The following is a 16369-nucleotide window of genomic DNA, read 5'->3' on the forward strand; positions in this document are numbered from 1 at the left end:
AGGGGTAACAGTGTGGGGGCTAGGGGTAACAGTGTGGGGACTGGGGGTAACAGTGTGGGGACTGGGGGTAACAGTGTGGGGTCGAAGGGTAACAGTGTGGGTGTCTGGGGTTATAACAGTGTGAGGACTGGAGATAACAGTGTGGGGACTGGGGGTAACTGGAGATCACAGTGTGGGGACTGGGTGGGCGGTTTCCACTGTGTATACTGGTTGATTGCAGCTTGGAGCAGACAGTAGCTACTGTGTAAGCTGTCCTGTGTGTGTGTGTGCGTGTGTGCCTGGCGGCTGGCTGTGCAGTCTCTCTCTCTCTCTCTGCCTGTTCTGTGAGCGGCTGCCTATTTGCTGCCTAGACTTTCTGACTTTCTGTGCTCAGCAGCATGTTTGAAAAGAGCCGCTGTTTGCTCTGAGCCGGCAGCTGCTGATCTCTCTCTCTCTCTCTCTGCCATCTTCCATCGGCGACCGGATGCCGGCTGTAAAACTTAAACCAACTTGACTCTCGGTGAGGCGATATTTTACACGTAAGTAAACCCGGGGAGGGGACGAGAGGAAGAGGCGAGGGGTGGCAATGGTTTAACTCTATTTGAATGTACCTTACCGAGTCCCATTCATCACACACTTGACTTTTGTGTCTGTAACATTTGGTACATCAGACGGTAATTTACATGTTAATGTCAAATTCGGACTCGGAGAGTCTTTTTGTGTGTCCCCAGAGCCGCTTTCTTTCAGTGGGAGTCTGCCGAGGGGAGTGTGCACTCCCCCATCTCGCTGCTGATGAACCGGAAGAAAGCTTAAGAGGATGAACGCCCCTCATCTGTACAGCCGGACCAGGCAGAAACCGTTAGAGCTGAAACTAAACACTGGGGGTGAAACCAAACACGATAAAACCAACCTCTGTTTGTGCAGCAGAAAGGTCCCTCGGGCTGGTCAGGCAGGGTGTGCGGCTGAATTGTATGATACAGAGATGCCTGTGATACAATCACATGTTATCTCATTGTATCCAAGTTGAACTTGATCTCTCCCCCAGTTAGTTCTGCTGGTATGATTTTCCGAGCTCGGATGCATTTGTTGCAACCTCACATGACTTTATTTGAATGAACTGTCCGTGCAGTAAAATAGAGAGAGAGAGAGAGACAGACTGTGGAAGCTCCATGTCAGAGCAGGCTGTCAGATATATGCCTTGTTTACTTTGGCGGGAGCGAGAGATGCTTTTTGTTTAAAATCATTTCGAAACAAAAAATCCAACCGCAATAATTGCAACTTCCACAAAGTTTTGGCTGCCTCCTCTATCTTTTTATTTAAAAAAAGGGTTCCCAATAGAAACGTGAAGGTTTTGTTTAAGGGCTCGGTGCAGTTGTAATTCAAATCAAAGGCAGAAACTCGCCGCTTCACACGTGTGAGTTATCACTCGTGGGGTTTGCTTTTGGTCAGCAGCCAAGCTAGTGCTGGCTATGAGGAATCGCCCACTTCCGTAGAAGGAACAGAATAGCTCGCCACTGACAATGGGTCCCAGGCATTTCTGTGCCTTGTGCCAAGGACTGCAAATTACAAAGTGCACTGGGTCTTTTCCACATGAAGGCACCCCCCCCCCCCCCCAAATAAATCGCACGGGTGAGGAACCCTGCTTAATGACTGCTTTCAGCTCCAGCTGCGAGCGCTCCAAGGTACAGTAACAGCGACGATTGTGTTTATTCAGTTCAAAGTAAAGGTTAGAGGCGGAAAGCACCAGCAACGGGAAAGCGGCCTCATGTCACTGGGCTCCACTTTATCTGTCGTTTCGAGATGAAGAGCAACCGTGGGATGACAGAACGGGGGCAACTGGGTGTGTTACCCATCTGCACACCTGCTCATTCCTCATGTCCAAAAGGAGAACGTGGCTGTGCATAATGTAAAGGGCTAGGGAAAAGTAATCATTAATTCAGTGACATTCTGTAATTCCCTTTCAGTAATTTAAAGGGATACGTACTCAAACCTTGGCCATCTCTTTTTGAACAAGAAAGACCAATTTTAAACACATTGCAGAGAAGACAATGATGTCTTGAAATAAAATTTACCTCATGAAGAACTAGAAATTTAAAAAAAATGTTCACAGCATGTAGGCATCTTTGGCTGGGCACACATTTATTGCCCATCAATCACATTGCTGTGGTCTGGAATCATATGTAGACTCAAGGCCAGGTAAGAACCACAGTTTGCCTCCCTAAAGGGCATTATGAACCAGATAGGTTTTTTCAACAATCAATAACAGAGTCATAGTCATCATTAGACACTTAATTCCAGATTTTCATTGAATTCATATTCCATCATCAGCCATGGATAGGATTCAAATTTTGGTCCCCAGTACTTTACCTGAGTCTTTGGATTAACAGTCCAGTGATAATGCCACTAATCTCCCCAAGAGACTTTTTCATGAATAATAATTAGGTAATGAGAGAAAATAGGCTGCCACTTTGGACCTTCGTCACTTCCCAGAATGATGGTAAGCTATACCATCAAATGACTTGATTATCTATCAAACTGCAGTGCCACTATGTAAATTAGTTACTGGATATGGCTGATGTTAATAGACTGAAAGAGGGTGCACCTTGCAAAACAGTAATACACGTGATATGAACTCTCCCTTGAAAGTGAGTTACTGGCTCTAGTTAGTTGTTAAATTGCAAAGGTGTCCTTAGATAATTTTATCTCAGGGACACTGTGGAATATTTAAATGAACAATTTAAGAGAGACAGGTCCCTGAATAATAATATGTTCCAAAACAATTCAAATGTGAATTGTTGATTTTCTGTGACCTGCTTCAATTGTTTCTAATATTTTTAATAGATCTCCATTTAGAATGGGATGAGGAGAAATTTCTTCACCCAGAGAGCGGTGTGCCTGTGGAATTCTCTGCCACAGAAAATGGTTGAGGCCAAAACATTGAATGCTTTCAAGAAGGAGTTAGATATAGTTCTTAGACTAAAGGGATCATGGGATATGGGAAACAGGAGACTGAGTTGGATGATGAGTCATGATCATATTGAATTGCGGAGCAGGCTCAATGGGCCGAATGGCCTCCTACTGCTCCTATTTTTCTGTGTTCTTATTAATTACATTCAGCAAACAGCCTAAGAGGAAACTAACTGCTGTTAACCAAGAACCACAGCACCAGAGTCCCAGGTTCGATCCCAGCCTGGGATGACTGTCTGTGTGGAGTTTGCACGTTCTCCCCGTGTCTGCATGGGTTTCCTCCGGGTGCTCCGGTTTCCTCCCACAATCCAAAGAAATGCAGGGTAGGTAAATTGGCCATGCTAATTTGCCTGTAGTGTTAGGTGCATTAGTCAGAGGTAAACTGGTCTGGATGGGTTACTCTTCGGAGGGTCGGTGTGGACTTGTTGGGCCAAAGGGCCTGTTTCCACACTGTAGGGAATCTAGTCTTATACAAAATAAACAACAGGACTTAAATAGATACCTTGACAACAGAATCTGTATTGCATCTTCTTTGGGTCACATGGTTGTGAATATACTGGCTATCTTATCTTGTATATTTGCATCTTACTAAATAGACTATATTAGATAAAATGAAATCTATTTGCCTCATTTTTAAAAATTATATCATGGACATCTTCAAATTCACATTTAATTTTTAGAATGAAATGATTTTATGTGCATCTCATCCAAGGTGTGATGTAAAATCATTTCAGTGGCTTGAATTCTCTCTGACACGAATGGTAATGCAGGCTTGAAATGTCCCAGTAATTGGCTGTGGTAAAATTAAGAAAAGTGCTTTTATTGTGGCCCTAATAATGTAAGTATTTAGTTTTAACTCACTTTTGAAATAAAAATAATCAATTTAAGCTCTGGGGGTGAAACCAAAATGCAAACACAATCTTAAAGCTTACAATATTGGCTAAGTAGAGCAGTTACTTTATATATTGTATTATCCAATGCATAGCAGTGAGATGAATACTTCATAATTCATATTTGGCAATGAGGGCAAAACTGTTGGTCATAATGTCAGGACAGCTTCTCTTTGAGATCATTTACCCTTACCTAAAGTACAAGATAAGTTCTTAGTATATTTAAAAAATAGCCGTTTCTTATCTCTGCACAGGACTGTCAGCTTAATTCTGTTCAGAAGGTGGAATAAGGCTTGAACCTACACTATCCATCTTAGTGATGACCTCTACATAAATCAAGCATATATGATGATTGTCGATGCTATTTATCTTGAGCAAAGTGTTTAAGATTTGAAGAGAATTGAATAGTCGTCTTATGGACTTTATGTACACCAGCATGCACATTAATTTTGCTGCATCTTTTCCACCATATCAATAAACTATAGGATATAAATCACATTTTGATATAGTCTAATGTGCAATATTCTTGTGCAAATACTGTCAATTCTCACCTCTAATCACTCAAGATGACACACTGCTATTAATATGATCTGTCCAGACAGAACCAGTGTGCAGAAGGGCAGCAATATAAAATTGTTTTATAACCAGAAAATGCTAAAGAAACTCAGCAGGCATCTGTGGAGAGAGAAACGGAGTTAGCTTTCCAGATCCAAAGACTCTGCATTGGAGGCTGCCAGACTTGCTGAGTTTCTTGAGCATTTTCTGTTTTATTTTGGATTTCTAGCATCTGCGATATTTTGCTTTTACTAAATTTGTTTTGCCTGTGTGCACCATTCAAATGGACATAATATACAAATTACACATTCCCTGCCACTTTATATTGGAATCCTAGTGACAACAATGAACACCATATAATTATAGCTTTAGCAGTGCAGTGTTAGATTGCAAACTTCACCTGGTTTTCAACATTATTGCAAGTAACCACTAGATGGAGCACTCTGGATGAGAGCAGGAAAAACTGGCTGGACAGGTTTATATCCTGCACAATGGACAAACATGGCCACATTGCAATACCTTAATAAAACTCTATAGTGTAATAAAAATGAAACTGGACTTATACAATCACCATAAACCAATATTCCTGAATAATAAGGACAATAATTTGTATGAATATTAAAACTAGACCTTTTGTTTAAGGATTTCATAGAATAATTGAAAGAATTATAGGATGCAACCTCCCATAACACTGGCTATCCAGAAGTGCAAATAATTGAAATGGGATTTGACTTATTCACTTATTGCTTTGGGGCTGAAATATTGAGGATGGGCATTTAATGGTAATTTGAAAGATCTGCAACAGATAATCACCAAATGGTTCTCTTTGTGTGATGTATGTTCTTTAATTGAAAATTAACTTGTGAGACTTTGCATTCAAGAAGAAAATGAATGAACTGGATTTCTGCATTTTCCCCCCACAGTGTTTGATGAGAATGTCAGTCAGCATGCACGAGAATCGGAAATCAAGAGCTAGCAATGGCTCAATGAATATTTACCTCTTCCACAAAGCTACATATGCTGACAGCGTTCTTACACACCTGAATCTTCTACGACAGCAGAGACTTTTTACAGATGTCCTCCTCCATGCAGGAGAAAAGACCTTCCCATGCCACAGGGCTGTGCTGGCTGCATGTAGCCGATATTTTGAAGCTATGTTCAGTGGAGGATTACGTGAGAGCAAGGACAATGAAGTAAACTTCCATAATTCAATACACCCGGAGGTTCTGGAACTCCTCCTAGACTATGCTTACTCATCTCGAGTGCTTATTAATGAAGAAAACGCGGAGTCCCTCCTGGAGGCTGGGGATATGCTGCAGTTCCAGGACATTCGTGATGCTTGTGCTGAATTCCTGGAGAAAAATCTTCATCCGACGAACTGTCTTGGCATGCTGCTGCTCTCTGACGCCCATCATTGCACCAAGCTTTATGAGCTCTCCTGGAGAATGTGTCTCAGCAACTTTCCAACCATCAGCAAGAGTGAAGACTTCCTGCAGCTACCAAAGGACACTTTGGTGCAACTTCTGTCTAGCGAAGAGCTGGAGACAGAAGATGAGAAGCTTGTGTATGAGACCACCATAAAATGGGTGAAATATGACGTGAATAGGCGCCACTGTTGTTTGCCAGAACTGTTACAAACCGTCCGGTTGGCTCTGTTACCAGCTGTTTACTTGATGGAGAATGTGGCCATGGAAGAGCTTATAACCAGGCAGATGAAGAGTAAAGAGTTAATTGAAGAAGCTATACGTTGCAAATTAAAAATTTTACAGAATGATGGAGTGGTGACAAGCCTTTGTGCCAGACCTCGTAAAACAGGTCACGCCTTGCTCTTGCTTGGAGGACAGACTTTCATGTGTGACAAAGTTTACTTAATAGACCATAAGGCAAAGGAGATCATCCCAAAAGCAGATATCCCCAGCCCTCGCAAAGAGTTTAGTGCATGTGCAATTGGCTGCAAGGTATATGTGACTGGGGGACGTGGGTCAGAAAATGGTGTCTCCAAAGATGTCTGGGTTTACGACACTCTTCACGAAGAGTGGTCAAAATCTGCTCCGATGCTTGTTGCGAGGTTTGGCCACGGATCTGCTGAGCTGAAGCATTCTCTGTATGTGGTTGGTGGGCACACTGCAGCCACAGGCCGGCAGCCAGCATCCCCCTCAGTCTCTCTCAAACAAGTAGAACAGTATGACCCAGTGACCAACAAGTGGGCAATGGTAGCCCCTCTTCGCGAAGGGGTTAGCAATGCAGCTGTGGTTAGTGCCAAGCTGAGGCTGTTCGCCTTTGGTGGTACTAGTGTCAGCCATGATAAACTGCCTAAAGTACAGTGCTATGACCCATGTGAAAACAGGTGGACTGTGCCAGCTACCTGCCCTCAGCCGTGGAGGTACACAGCTGCAGCTGTACTGGGCAACCAGATTTTCATCATGGGTGGGGATACTGAATTCTCAGCATGCTCTGCATATAGGTTTAACAGTGAGACCTACCAATGGACTAAGGTTGGGGATGTGACTGCAAAACGAATGAGCTGCCACGCTGTAGCCTCTGGCAATAAACTCTATGTAGTTGGGGGCTATTTTGGCACACAAAGATGTAAAACTCTAGACTGCTATGATCCCACTTTGGACACATGGAATAGCATCACTACTGTACCATATTCATTAATTCCGACAGCATTTGTTAGTACATGGAAGCATCTTCCTGCATAGAAGAACAATTCTTCAAAATCTCATAGGTAAGGAGTTCTTACATTTATGGGCAAGAGTTGAATTAGTGAAGTAATGCACTGGAATTGAAAACAGCCACAGAACAATTTAAAATGAAACCAGCTCCAGAGAGAGACTGGCATGCCTTTTTTTATGGTGAAACTGTGATGCCAAGGGAGGACTCAAACCCATTGTCGAGGAGAGTGATGTAGGGCAGTGAAAAGTAATGAGACTTTTTCTGAAGGATGTACATCAGGCGTATCTCATGTCATCAAGGCCCAACTGTTATTTTCGTCAGAAGTCTGTCCGAAAATGTTTTGAGGCCTCTTCCAGCCTAGCAGTAGAGGCTGGTTAGTTTTTTTTAAAAACACGTTTACTGCTGCGGCCAAGAACTGCTCAGGCCTCCCTTCCCTAAAGGAAGGATCAGATTTCTCCCACCTGGTAGCTTTTCACTCCATCTCCACAGCCACCCTATTAGTGAAACCATTTTCCCATAGCACACCAGAATATTTCAGGCTCCTCATGACGTCCAACATGTCACTCCCATCCAGCACCAATCTACTCTGCCTCACACTGCTCAGGTCAGGATGGTTTGCCATTCACCGAATCCCAGTCTGCCCAACTCCTGTCCCAAGTTAAAATTGGACCTTTAGTGTCCTTGAAGGTGGTGCTGCCAATATTTTATTTTCGATACTAATTTGTGCAGAGACAGCCTTAGCATCGTGGAGAAAGTGAGGACGGCAGATGCTGGAGATCAGAATCGAGAGTGTGGTGCTGGAAAAGCACAGCAGGCCAGGCAGCATCCGAGGAGCAGGAAAATCGATGTTTTGGGCATAAGCCATTAACGCATTTTATACCACACAGCAGGTGAGATTCCTGATGAAGGGCTTTAGCCTGAAACATTGATTCTCCTGCTCCTCAGATGCTGCCTGACCTGCTGTGCTTTTCCAGCACCACACTCTCAACAGCTTTAGCATCTAATGGATGAACATTTGCATTTGAATGCAAGATTTTCCAGTTAGAAAATGCTATGACTGAAACAGTATGGTTTGAAAATAACATAAATGGGTGCATTTCCTAGAAACCATATCACTGCAAGTTTAACTAATCCTAAGAAAACAACCTGGATTACCTATATATAGTATAAACAAATGCTTTAATTTAATCTTAGAACCTGTCATTCTGCAGTGATTTATTTAGTTTCAACATAATGGCCTGTTATAAAGCTGGCTAGCATCCAATGAGTTATGAAGAGAAACAAGATGAAGCAATAAAAAGCATAACATTTCCTGCATTAACTTTGCAGGTTCCTTTTTATTGATATGTGTAGCCAGTGTCCTAGAAGGTTAATGTAATATTAATCCCCCATTCCTGATTTCATGACTCAATTGTTTCTAAGAGCACCATGTTGACAGGTTTTTAATGACAGGCTGAAGCAGAGGGGATCAGTAACAGACTAATTTTGAAGTCAAATTAACTGTCTATTGTCCTTGGTGCTAGAAGGGAGTGCAAGAGGATGGAGGAGAAAATTGCTAATGGAGATTTGCACAACAGCAACAAAAAGCTGATGGAAATCACAGTTGGCTTTTTGCTTTCACTTGTGTGACCCTCACAGGAAAAGTGGCCTTCATTCACTCTTTTTAACTTTAAGGAATCCCACTGGTTACAGTCCAGAGTTGGAACAACAAACATGTTGAATTAAAATTGCATACACAATGTAATTCTAATGGAACAAAGCTATTTCGAAATTCAAACCAGAACATTCCCTGTAATTAGCACAATACCCTTTTGATACTTTTGTGTATGATCTAGGTTTTTCTAAATATGTTATCTTTTCCTTTTGTTTTTGATAGCTTAGCAAAAAGTACTGTTTTACTTTTGAAGTCATGATTATAATTCATTTCTAAAAAAAAAACTCATTAAATTAACGCATTTTATACCACACAGCAGACGAGATGGGATTGTCATGGCCTTAAGGGCTTGCACAGTTTTTAGTTATACTGCAGTCTTTCCTATTCTTGGCTTATATTTGTTGTTTAAATGCTTTCATTTCAACCTGTTGAAGTCAATTGTAAGTACTTTCCATGGATTTTGCATTTAGTCTCACTATAAAAGTCTAGGTTCTCTTGATGTAGATTTTCTTCTTTCAATAGAAATGTAAATGCTGTAGATATTTCGCCATCACTGTGACAATTTTTATTCATTTTTACAATCATCACTTTCATTTAAATATTGTAGATTTGGAAACATTGACATAAATGGTTTAATATTGGATCTTATTTAAATTTATATAAGTATCCAGCCTACTAAAATAACAAAGGCTCGCTTTAATTTCAGATGTTTCGAAATATTCAATCAGTGCAGCTTTGTTCACGCTGAATTGAATGGACGATGTGAGAGTTGGGGAAATCTCTCAGTAATTGAGATTCCCTACATCCATCCTTTCGATCCAGTAGCTATCACATGCCAATGATAAATCATGTTTATTACCAGTGTGAGGGATTGAGCAAAGGCTGAGCCCAAGCACAGAGAATATTTCTGCAAAGAATCCTTACAGCCATACAGTGTTGTATTTCCACTGATCAATAGAGCTTAAACTTGGTGCACTTGGAGATGTTCGCTATAACAAAGCAGTACTTTCTCTGAGGTGAATATGGTGCTTATTTCATCTATTGCCCTGATCAAGCCTTATTAGCTTTATTGTTAATGCAGAATTATGCCTTCAGGACACATGAATAAGCCACCACTAATGTGTAATAAATGATTTAATCTTTTAAGAAGCCAGGATCATTAACTCAATGCAACGTCACATAGTTTGTCAGGAAAGTCTGCCCTTAACACAAGTTCATCATGATTTTGTATTTTCAAAGCTTTATAACCTAATGTGCAGAAATGATGCTAAAGCTATGAAAGTTGTGTTTTGGTGGCAAGCTTGGACTTGCGACAACAAAAAAAATGAAATGAAATACTCCAGGCGGTACAGTCCGAGTGATCCTGGGCCTTGATCTGACCTTACTGATCAGCATTAACAATATGAGCCTGTTCACTTCTCACACAAGAAACCATGACATAAACTGAGAACCAATATGGTGAAACACAAAGGATTTAGTGTAGCAGAGTTACAGCTGTTACTCTGCCACTGGTCCGCTTGGCTATGAAACTGTTACTTTGTTGGGATGGATGAACTGTCAAAATTGAATGTGAGCAGTATTTGTAATATGGTCATGTTCCTTTGTTTTTATAAAAATTCCAGGACTCTTGATGTGAAGATTTTGTATACTGTGAAGCAACACAACTCAAATGAAGAAGATAAAACCCTCTTCATCTGTTTGAGCTAAAATGATTTAGTTTCAGCAACCAGCACCTATTTTGATGTGAAGAAAAGAATTTGGTTCCACATGCACGCATTCTTCGTGATGATGAAGCGATTTCTGAATAAGGATTGATTGCCAATAGCGATAAATGGATTTCTGAATAAGGATTGATTGCCAATAGCGATAAATTGTGGACTCATGGCAATATTATTTGGCTCCTCCAAAAGTTAAGACTTCTCTATTTGCTGCTGCACTGTCTTTAGTCTAAATTGATTCTCAACATTTATGTATGAAGCGTTAAATGAATGTCACCTTGTGTTTGAAAGACTGGCACCAGCTGTGAGAAGTGGGTTGATTGTGACGGGTTTGGATGCCGGATTAATCACTGTCCCCCCTAGTCTTCACTAATGGGACCAGGGATATGGACAATGTTGCTGGCAGTGCCTAGGGCAGCAATTACCCTGCTTCTGGAGCCTATTGCTGTCAGGCAGGCAAAACTGTTCAGGCTGTGTAGAGGGAAGTCAGCTGCAAAAATACAACTGAATCATTAAAGGTTAACTTTATTAAAAGAGCGAGGAGGAAAGAAAAATGACCCGAGGGTCAGAGATACTGCTTTGATATGAATCTGTTATTTATGTTTACCATTTTTGTAGGATATTTATTATTAATGATGTTACTTGCACATTGGAATGACAAGTATTCATAAAGTGTATTTTGTGTTTGAGAGTTATTTGCACACTTACTTAGCAGGAATAGGGCTGTATTGGGGGCACTGGGGAGGGCTGAGCACATGCTTGAATATTATCTCCATTCTCTGTTGCATGAAACTGGCAAGTGCAAAGCTGCAGTGAAGGGGAGGGACATTTTCCAATCGGAAATGAGATGGGTCCAAAAGCTAATTCTTAAATTACACAGACACTGGACAGAAGCAGTGAGGTCACTTTCTGAGGCCTGTACCTCACCAGTTTAGAACATGTATCCTTGTATCACTAAGCCTCCCAGCCTTACAGTGCTTTGAAATAAATACTATTTAGAGCATGCTAATTAATCTTGGAGCATGTAAATGTACAAATGTGTGCAGCCTTCATGTCAACTCAGCCCAACCCAGGCTATTTCTTTACACAGTCCCTTATTACACCCAATTATCTTGAATCAATGTGAGCAAAAAGGATCACAGCTGCAAACAGTTTTTTGTTGTGGTCCAAAGTCAATTTTTCCTGATAGGCACAGGCTAGATGAGAGACAGGAGGAAGTTATAGCTTGTAAAATTGAAATTTTGTAGAATTTAGTTAAGGATTTCTGATCAGCATAGTTTATGCATGAAGGATTAACATGCTGTATCACAATAGACCATTATTAATCCATTTAAGATAAGCAAGTCAATGCCCGTCTAACTATAAACTGTCACGAAATGCAGTATGAGCATGTTAATTCTTCCCACTTGCTTTCAGAATATCTGCCCCTTTTCTTTGTAAAGTACCGTTTTTCTGCAATTTAAGTATTAAAGTAAAGGATGAGGTCTGCATCTGAAAATCAGAACAAAGCATTCAGTATCAGTTGTTAGTTTATAAGTGGAACTATCTATTTGATTGTTATGGTGTTGTTTCAGTAATATTTTTTGAAGAAAATTGTTGTGAAGAAATAAATCTTGAAATGGTTGGATGAACACTGAAATTTGAAAACATAATTTACCCAGTACTAATTAATCAAGCTCTAAAATGGAGCTTGTTTTATTCACTACCCTGTCTGAGTACATTGGATATAAACTAAGCATTCATGATTGATCCTATCAGTTGATAAATGCACAACCCATTTTGGAATTGAGCCCAACAAACCAACAAGAGTTTAGATTTCTGGAGACCTTTGGGACTGGGATGTTTGAGAGTGGGGGTACAAAATGATAAAGGTCCTAATAAACGTTTCGAAGTAACCAGTAATAGGGTTAAGGAGTGGACCATTGTTCATAATCCTGCTAGCGATCTTTAAGCAGTGACCCCTATTACAAGGTTTTAGTGTGATCATTTTGAGTGGTGGTGATGGGGGGGGGGGTGTGGGGGTGTGGGGGCATGACAAGCGTAGGGCCAGTAACGATGCATGTGCTGCATGGTTGAAGTTTACCCGTGAAGAGTAGTTGTTTATGGCCAGGGTCTAGTTGTAGTCAGTGAACGTTATCAACATGAGTTCTGGTCTTTAGCAGAGGACTGGAGAAAACCATATTGTGGGGAAGAAGAGAATCGATAAACTGAATAAAACTAATAAGTGATGGATTAAATAGATGTTTTGTTTGTGAAGTGGAATGATAATATAGTGGTGGGTCTCTACTGTTTTGGTGTACATAATTTGTCTAAAAGAGCTGGATACTTTTAAACTCCTATTTCCTTATAAATATGCAAAACCAAATTTTTTTCAAATGTTGTTGGGATAAAAAGTACATGAAACATTTTTTTGAATGCTGAGCCGGGAATAGCAATCATTTCTGAAATGTTTGTTGAAGGCTGTAGGCCCTTGAATAATAGCAAAGAGAAGGTAACTGAAAGCAGGGTGGGCCTCAGGCTCTGCAGGGAATGTTCTGGGCTCCCAGCTTTTGAATTGATGTGGAAATTTTCCTTGCTGTTTGACTACTGGGGATCTGCAAAAACGCCACACAGTTTGAACAAAATGCACTCCACAGCAGAGTGCACACACAAAGTTGGCGTAAGACAAGGAGGTTCTTCCTATTTTGTCCACTTATCACTATAGCAACACATAACAAAGCACACTCTTCTATTTCCAATGTAATTGTATAAAGGCCTTTTTATGAGAGCTGACACCTGTCTAACAGAGAGTGATTAGAAATGAATAATGTCTGTACCAACAAGAGTAGATATGTGTGTACAAAATTATGTCGGTGTAAGATTTACTGTAAGCATTTCCTTTTTTTACTGCTGGAATGTAACATTTTTGTAAACGTAAATTTTTTTCACAATGTGAAATCAAAGACATAAAATTGTGTTGCCATTTCTTCCGTGTAGTCTGAACTGACTTATTTATATGGTAGTTCATAATGACTTATTTAAAAGAGGAAATATTATCACAGTTATTTGATTTTTAAAATTGTTTTACTTAAAATAAGCAGTCATTTTCGAGCTTTATGAGAATTTGAAATGTAGAAGGTGTTATGATGATGTTACTTAATTAGTAATCATTGTCAACTTTCCCTGAAGTACTGATGTAAATAACTGCATATGCTCCAGAACTAGAGATGGACAACACTTCCTTTCCTTGTTGTTACTTTTGCAACTAGTTTTGGTCACCACACTACCAGAAGGAATACGGATTCTTTGGAAAAGGTATAGATAAGGTTTACCAGGATGTTGCCTGATGTGGGGAATTTTAACTATGAAGAAAGTTTGGACAGAGTGGTTTTGTTTTCACTGGAACATAGGGGTTGAGGGGCGACCCAATAGAAGTTTATAAAATTGTGAATGGCATGGATAGAGTGGAAAGTACGAGGTGTTTTCCCAGGCTAGAGGAGTCAATTACTTGGGGACACAGGTTCAAGGTGCTGGGAGCACATTTACAAGAGACGTATGAGGCAGCTTTTTCACCCAAAGGGTGGTGAGTGCCTAGACTGTGCTGCCAGAGGAGGTGGTGGATGCAATAGTAACATTCAAGAAACACCTGAATGAATACACAAATAGGTAGGGGACAGAGGGATATGGGTCCTGCAAATGAAGACAGTTTTAGTAAGGAAGGGTACAATATATCAGTGCAGACTTGGAGGTTCCGGTGCTTTTGGTTCTTTGTTAAAACCAAAACTTTACGTAAGGGTGTTGGTCAACTCTGGGGAAGAGGGGTAGCTTTGCTTTATAGAATAGCCCTGTTTTCTTTCAAAAAGTACATACTATGAGAATTCCTATTTTGTTGTGTTCATTTATGTTGCAGTATCCAACACTTGAACTTTGTAACATTCAGTGGTGCAGACAGTTCCAGGGGCGCTACATTTTGACCGCTCCAAAATATTAGCTACATTCAATACTGCCAGCAGTAGTGGCGGGGCTTGCTACGAGGGATTCATGAAAGACCTAGAGCTGTTGATTAGCTTAGCGTAGCCATGACTCAGGGAGATACTAGGAGCTTTGTTGACTTAAAAGAAGAAGTCTACATGGGGTTAATATTTAGTCAACTGAAATACAAGGTTTCTGTGTAGTGAGGGCTCAGGGAAGTCCTCGGAGCAGCAAAGCACTTGAAAAATACCAGTGCACAATTAATATTTCAGTGTGGTAGTACTATTGCTAAACTAGTTATCGAGAGATCCAGGTAATGGTCTGGGGATCTGGTTTTCAATCCAACCATGTTAGATTTTGGAATTTTAACATCAAAAATCTGATAGATGATTATAAAACCATTATTGCTTGGTTCATTAATCTCCTTTAGGTCAAAACTATCTGCAATTCTTACCTGGTCTGGCCTTAATGTGACTCTAGATCCATACCAATGTAGTTAACTTTTAAATTGCCCTCTGAAATGGTCTAGCTATCCACTCAGATATAGCCAACCACTAAAATGTCTCAAAAAAGGAATGAACTTTGATGAAGCAATGAAAGCCAACATAGGCACTGGAAACACCAACAGCAAATTCTGTCCCATCTACCTTGCAACGTCTTACTAACCCCTTGTAGTTGTCCCAGACAACTACACCACCTTCACCATCCCTGGGTATGACATGTCCCATCGTTAGAGGTGGTTGCCAAGTGCGATATAGTTATCTTGGGAGTCCTCAACATTGACTCTATACACCACAAAGGTTCATGCAACAGCTCAGAAATGGGCAAGGAAACCTCCTGACAATTCTGACCTACCACCACTGTTCTGCAGATGAATCCATGCTACTCGATGCTAAACACCACTTGGAGGAAACACGGAGAGAGGCAAAGGTACAGATGTACTCTGCATGAGGACTTGTCCATCGCCCACCTGTATGCTAAATGGGATAGAGTTAAACAGGTGTGGCAACTCAAGACTGCGCAAGCTTGAAGTGTTATGGACCATCAACAATAGCAGATTTATACTCACACATGATCTGTAACCGCCTGGCACCAGGAAAAGCTAAAAATGATGTGTCAAACTTTGCAAAGTGGCATAAGCAGTGAGTGATGGACCGGGCCAGGCAATTTCGCAACCATTAGATCAAATCTAAGCTTTGCAGTTGTGCCACATCCAGCCGTTAACAGTTGTGGTCAATTAAGCAACGCACTGGAGGAAGAAACTCAATAAATACTCTCATTCTTGATGATGGAAGAGCCCAGCACACTAATGCAAACGATAAGACTGAAGCATTTACAACAATCTTCAGATAGAATTGTTGAGTGAATGATCCATCTCAGCCTCTTCCTGAGGTGCCCAGTACTGCAGATGCCAATCTTCAACCAATTTGACTCTCTCCATATGACATGAAGAAATGATTGAGGGCACTGAATATTGAAAAGGCTATGCGCCTTTACAACATTCTGGCTTGTGCTCCAGTACCTGCTGCACCCCTAACCAGACTGTTCCAGTACAGCAACTATACCAGCACCTATAACTACATGGAAAATTGACCAGGTATGACTCATGTAAATGCAGAGCAGAACAAATCCAACCTAGCTTATTACCATGCCATCAATCTACTCTCAATCATCTGTAAAATGATGAAAGGGATCATTAATACCGCTGTCAAGCAACACCTACTCAGCAATGACCTCATCCTTGATGCTCAGCTTGGAATCTACTAGTTTCTACGTGCAGTCTTCAAGAATCCAGGAGAGTGTAGTCTCAGGAAAGGAAGGTGGGCCATCTGAACATGAGCAGCTATTAAAGCAACCCATGATGCAGTGGAATCTGGGAGAATTGGGAACTACATTATCAAAAGCGAAGAATCATAGTCTCTTGTGAGGGTTTAATTATATTTGGTGAGTCACAGTTTTGCCAAGATCTCAGGAGG

General features: G+C 40.8%; 1 protein-coding gene across 6 annotated transcripts in view; it reads left to right on the forward strand.

Moving 5' to 3' along the window:
- Positions 1-13408, forward strand: part of enc1 (ectodermal-neural cortex 1) — a 15529-nt gene extending 2121 nt beyond the window's left edge. For 3 of the 6 annotated variants that reach the window (XM_043707539.1, XM_043707524.1, XM_043707531.1), the window contains 2 exons: positions 5315-7122; positions 10347-13408. In XM_043707539.1, the coding sequence (XP_043563474.1) occupies positions 5321-7096 (1776 nt within the window). In that variant the 5' untranslated portion in view covers positions 5315-5320 and the 3' untranslated portion in view covers positions 7097-7122; positions 10347-13408. The other 3 variants (XM_043707538.1, XM_043707541.1, XM_043707540.1) reach the window with 2 other exon arrangements.
- Positions 13409-16369: the final 2961 nt, after the last annotated feature.

This window comes from Chiloscyllium plagiosum, chromosome 2 (genome assembly GCF_004010195.1).
Source record: "Chiloscyllium plagiosum isolate BGI_BamShark_2017 chromosome 2, ASM401019v2, whole genome shotgun sequence".
Taxonomy (NCBI): Eukaryota; Metazoa; Chordata; class Chondrichthyes; order Orectolobiformes; family Hemiscylliidae; genus Chiloscyllium; species Chiloscyllium plagiosum.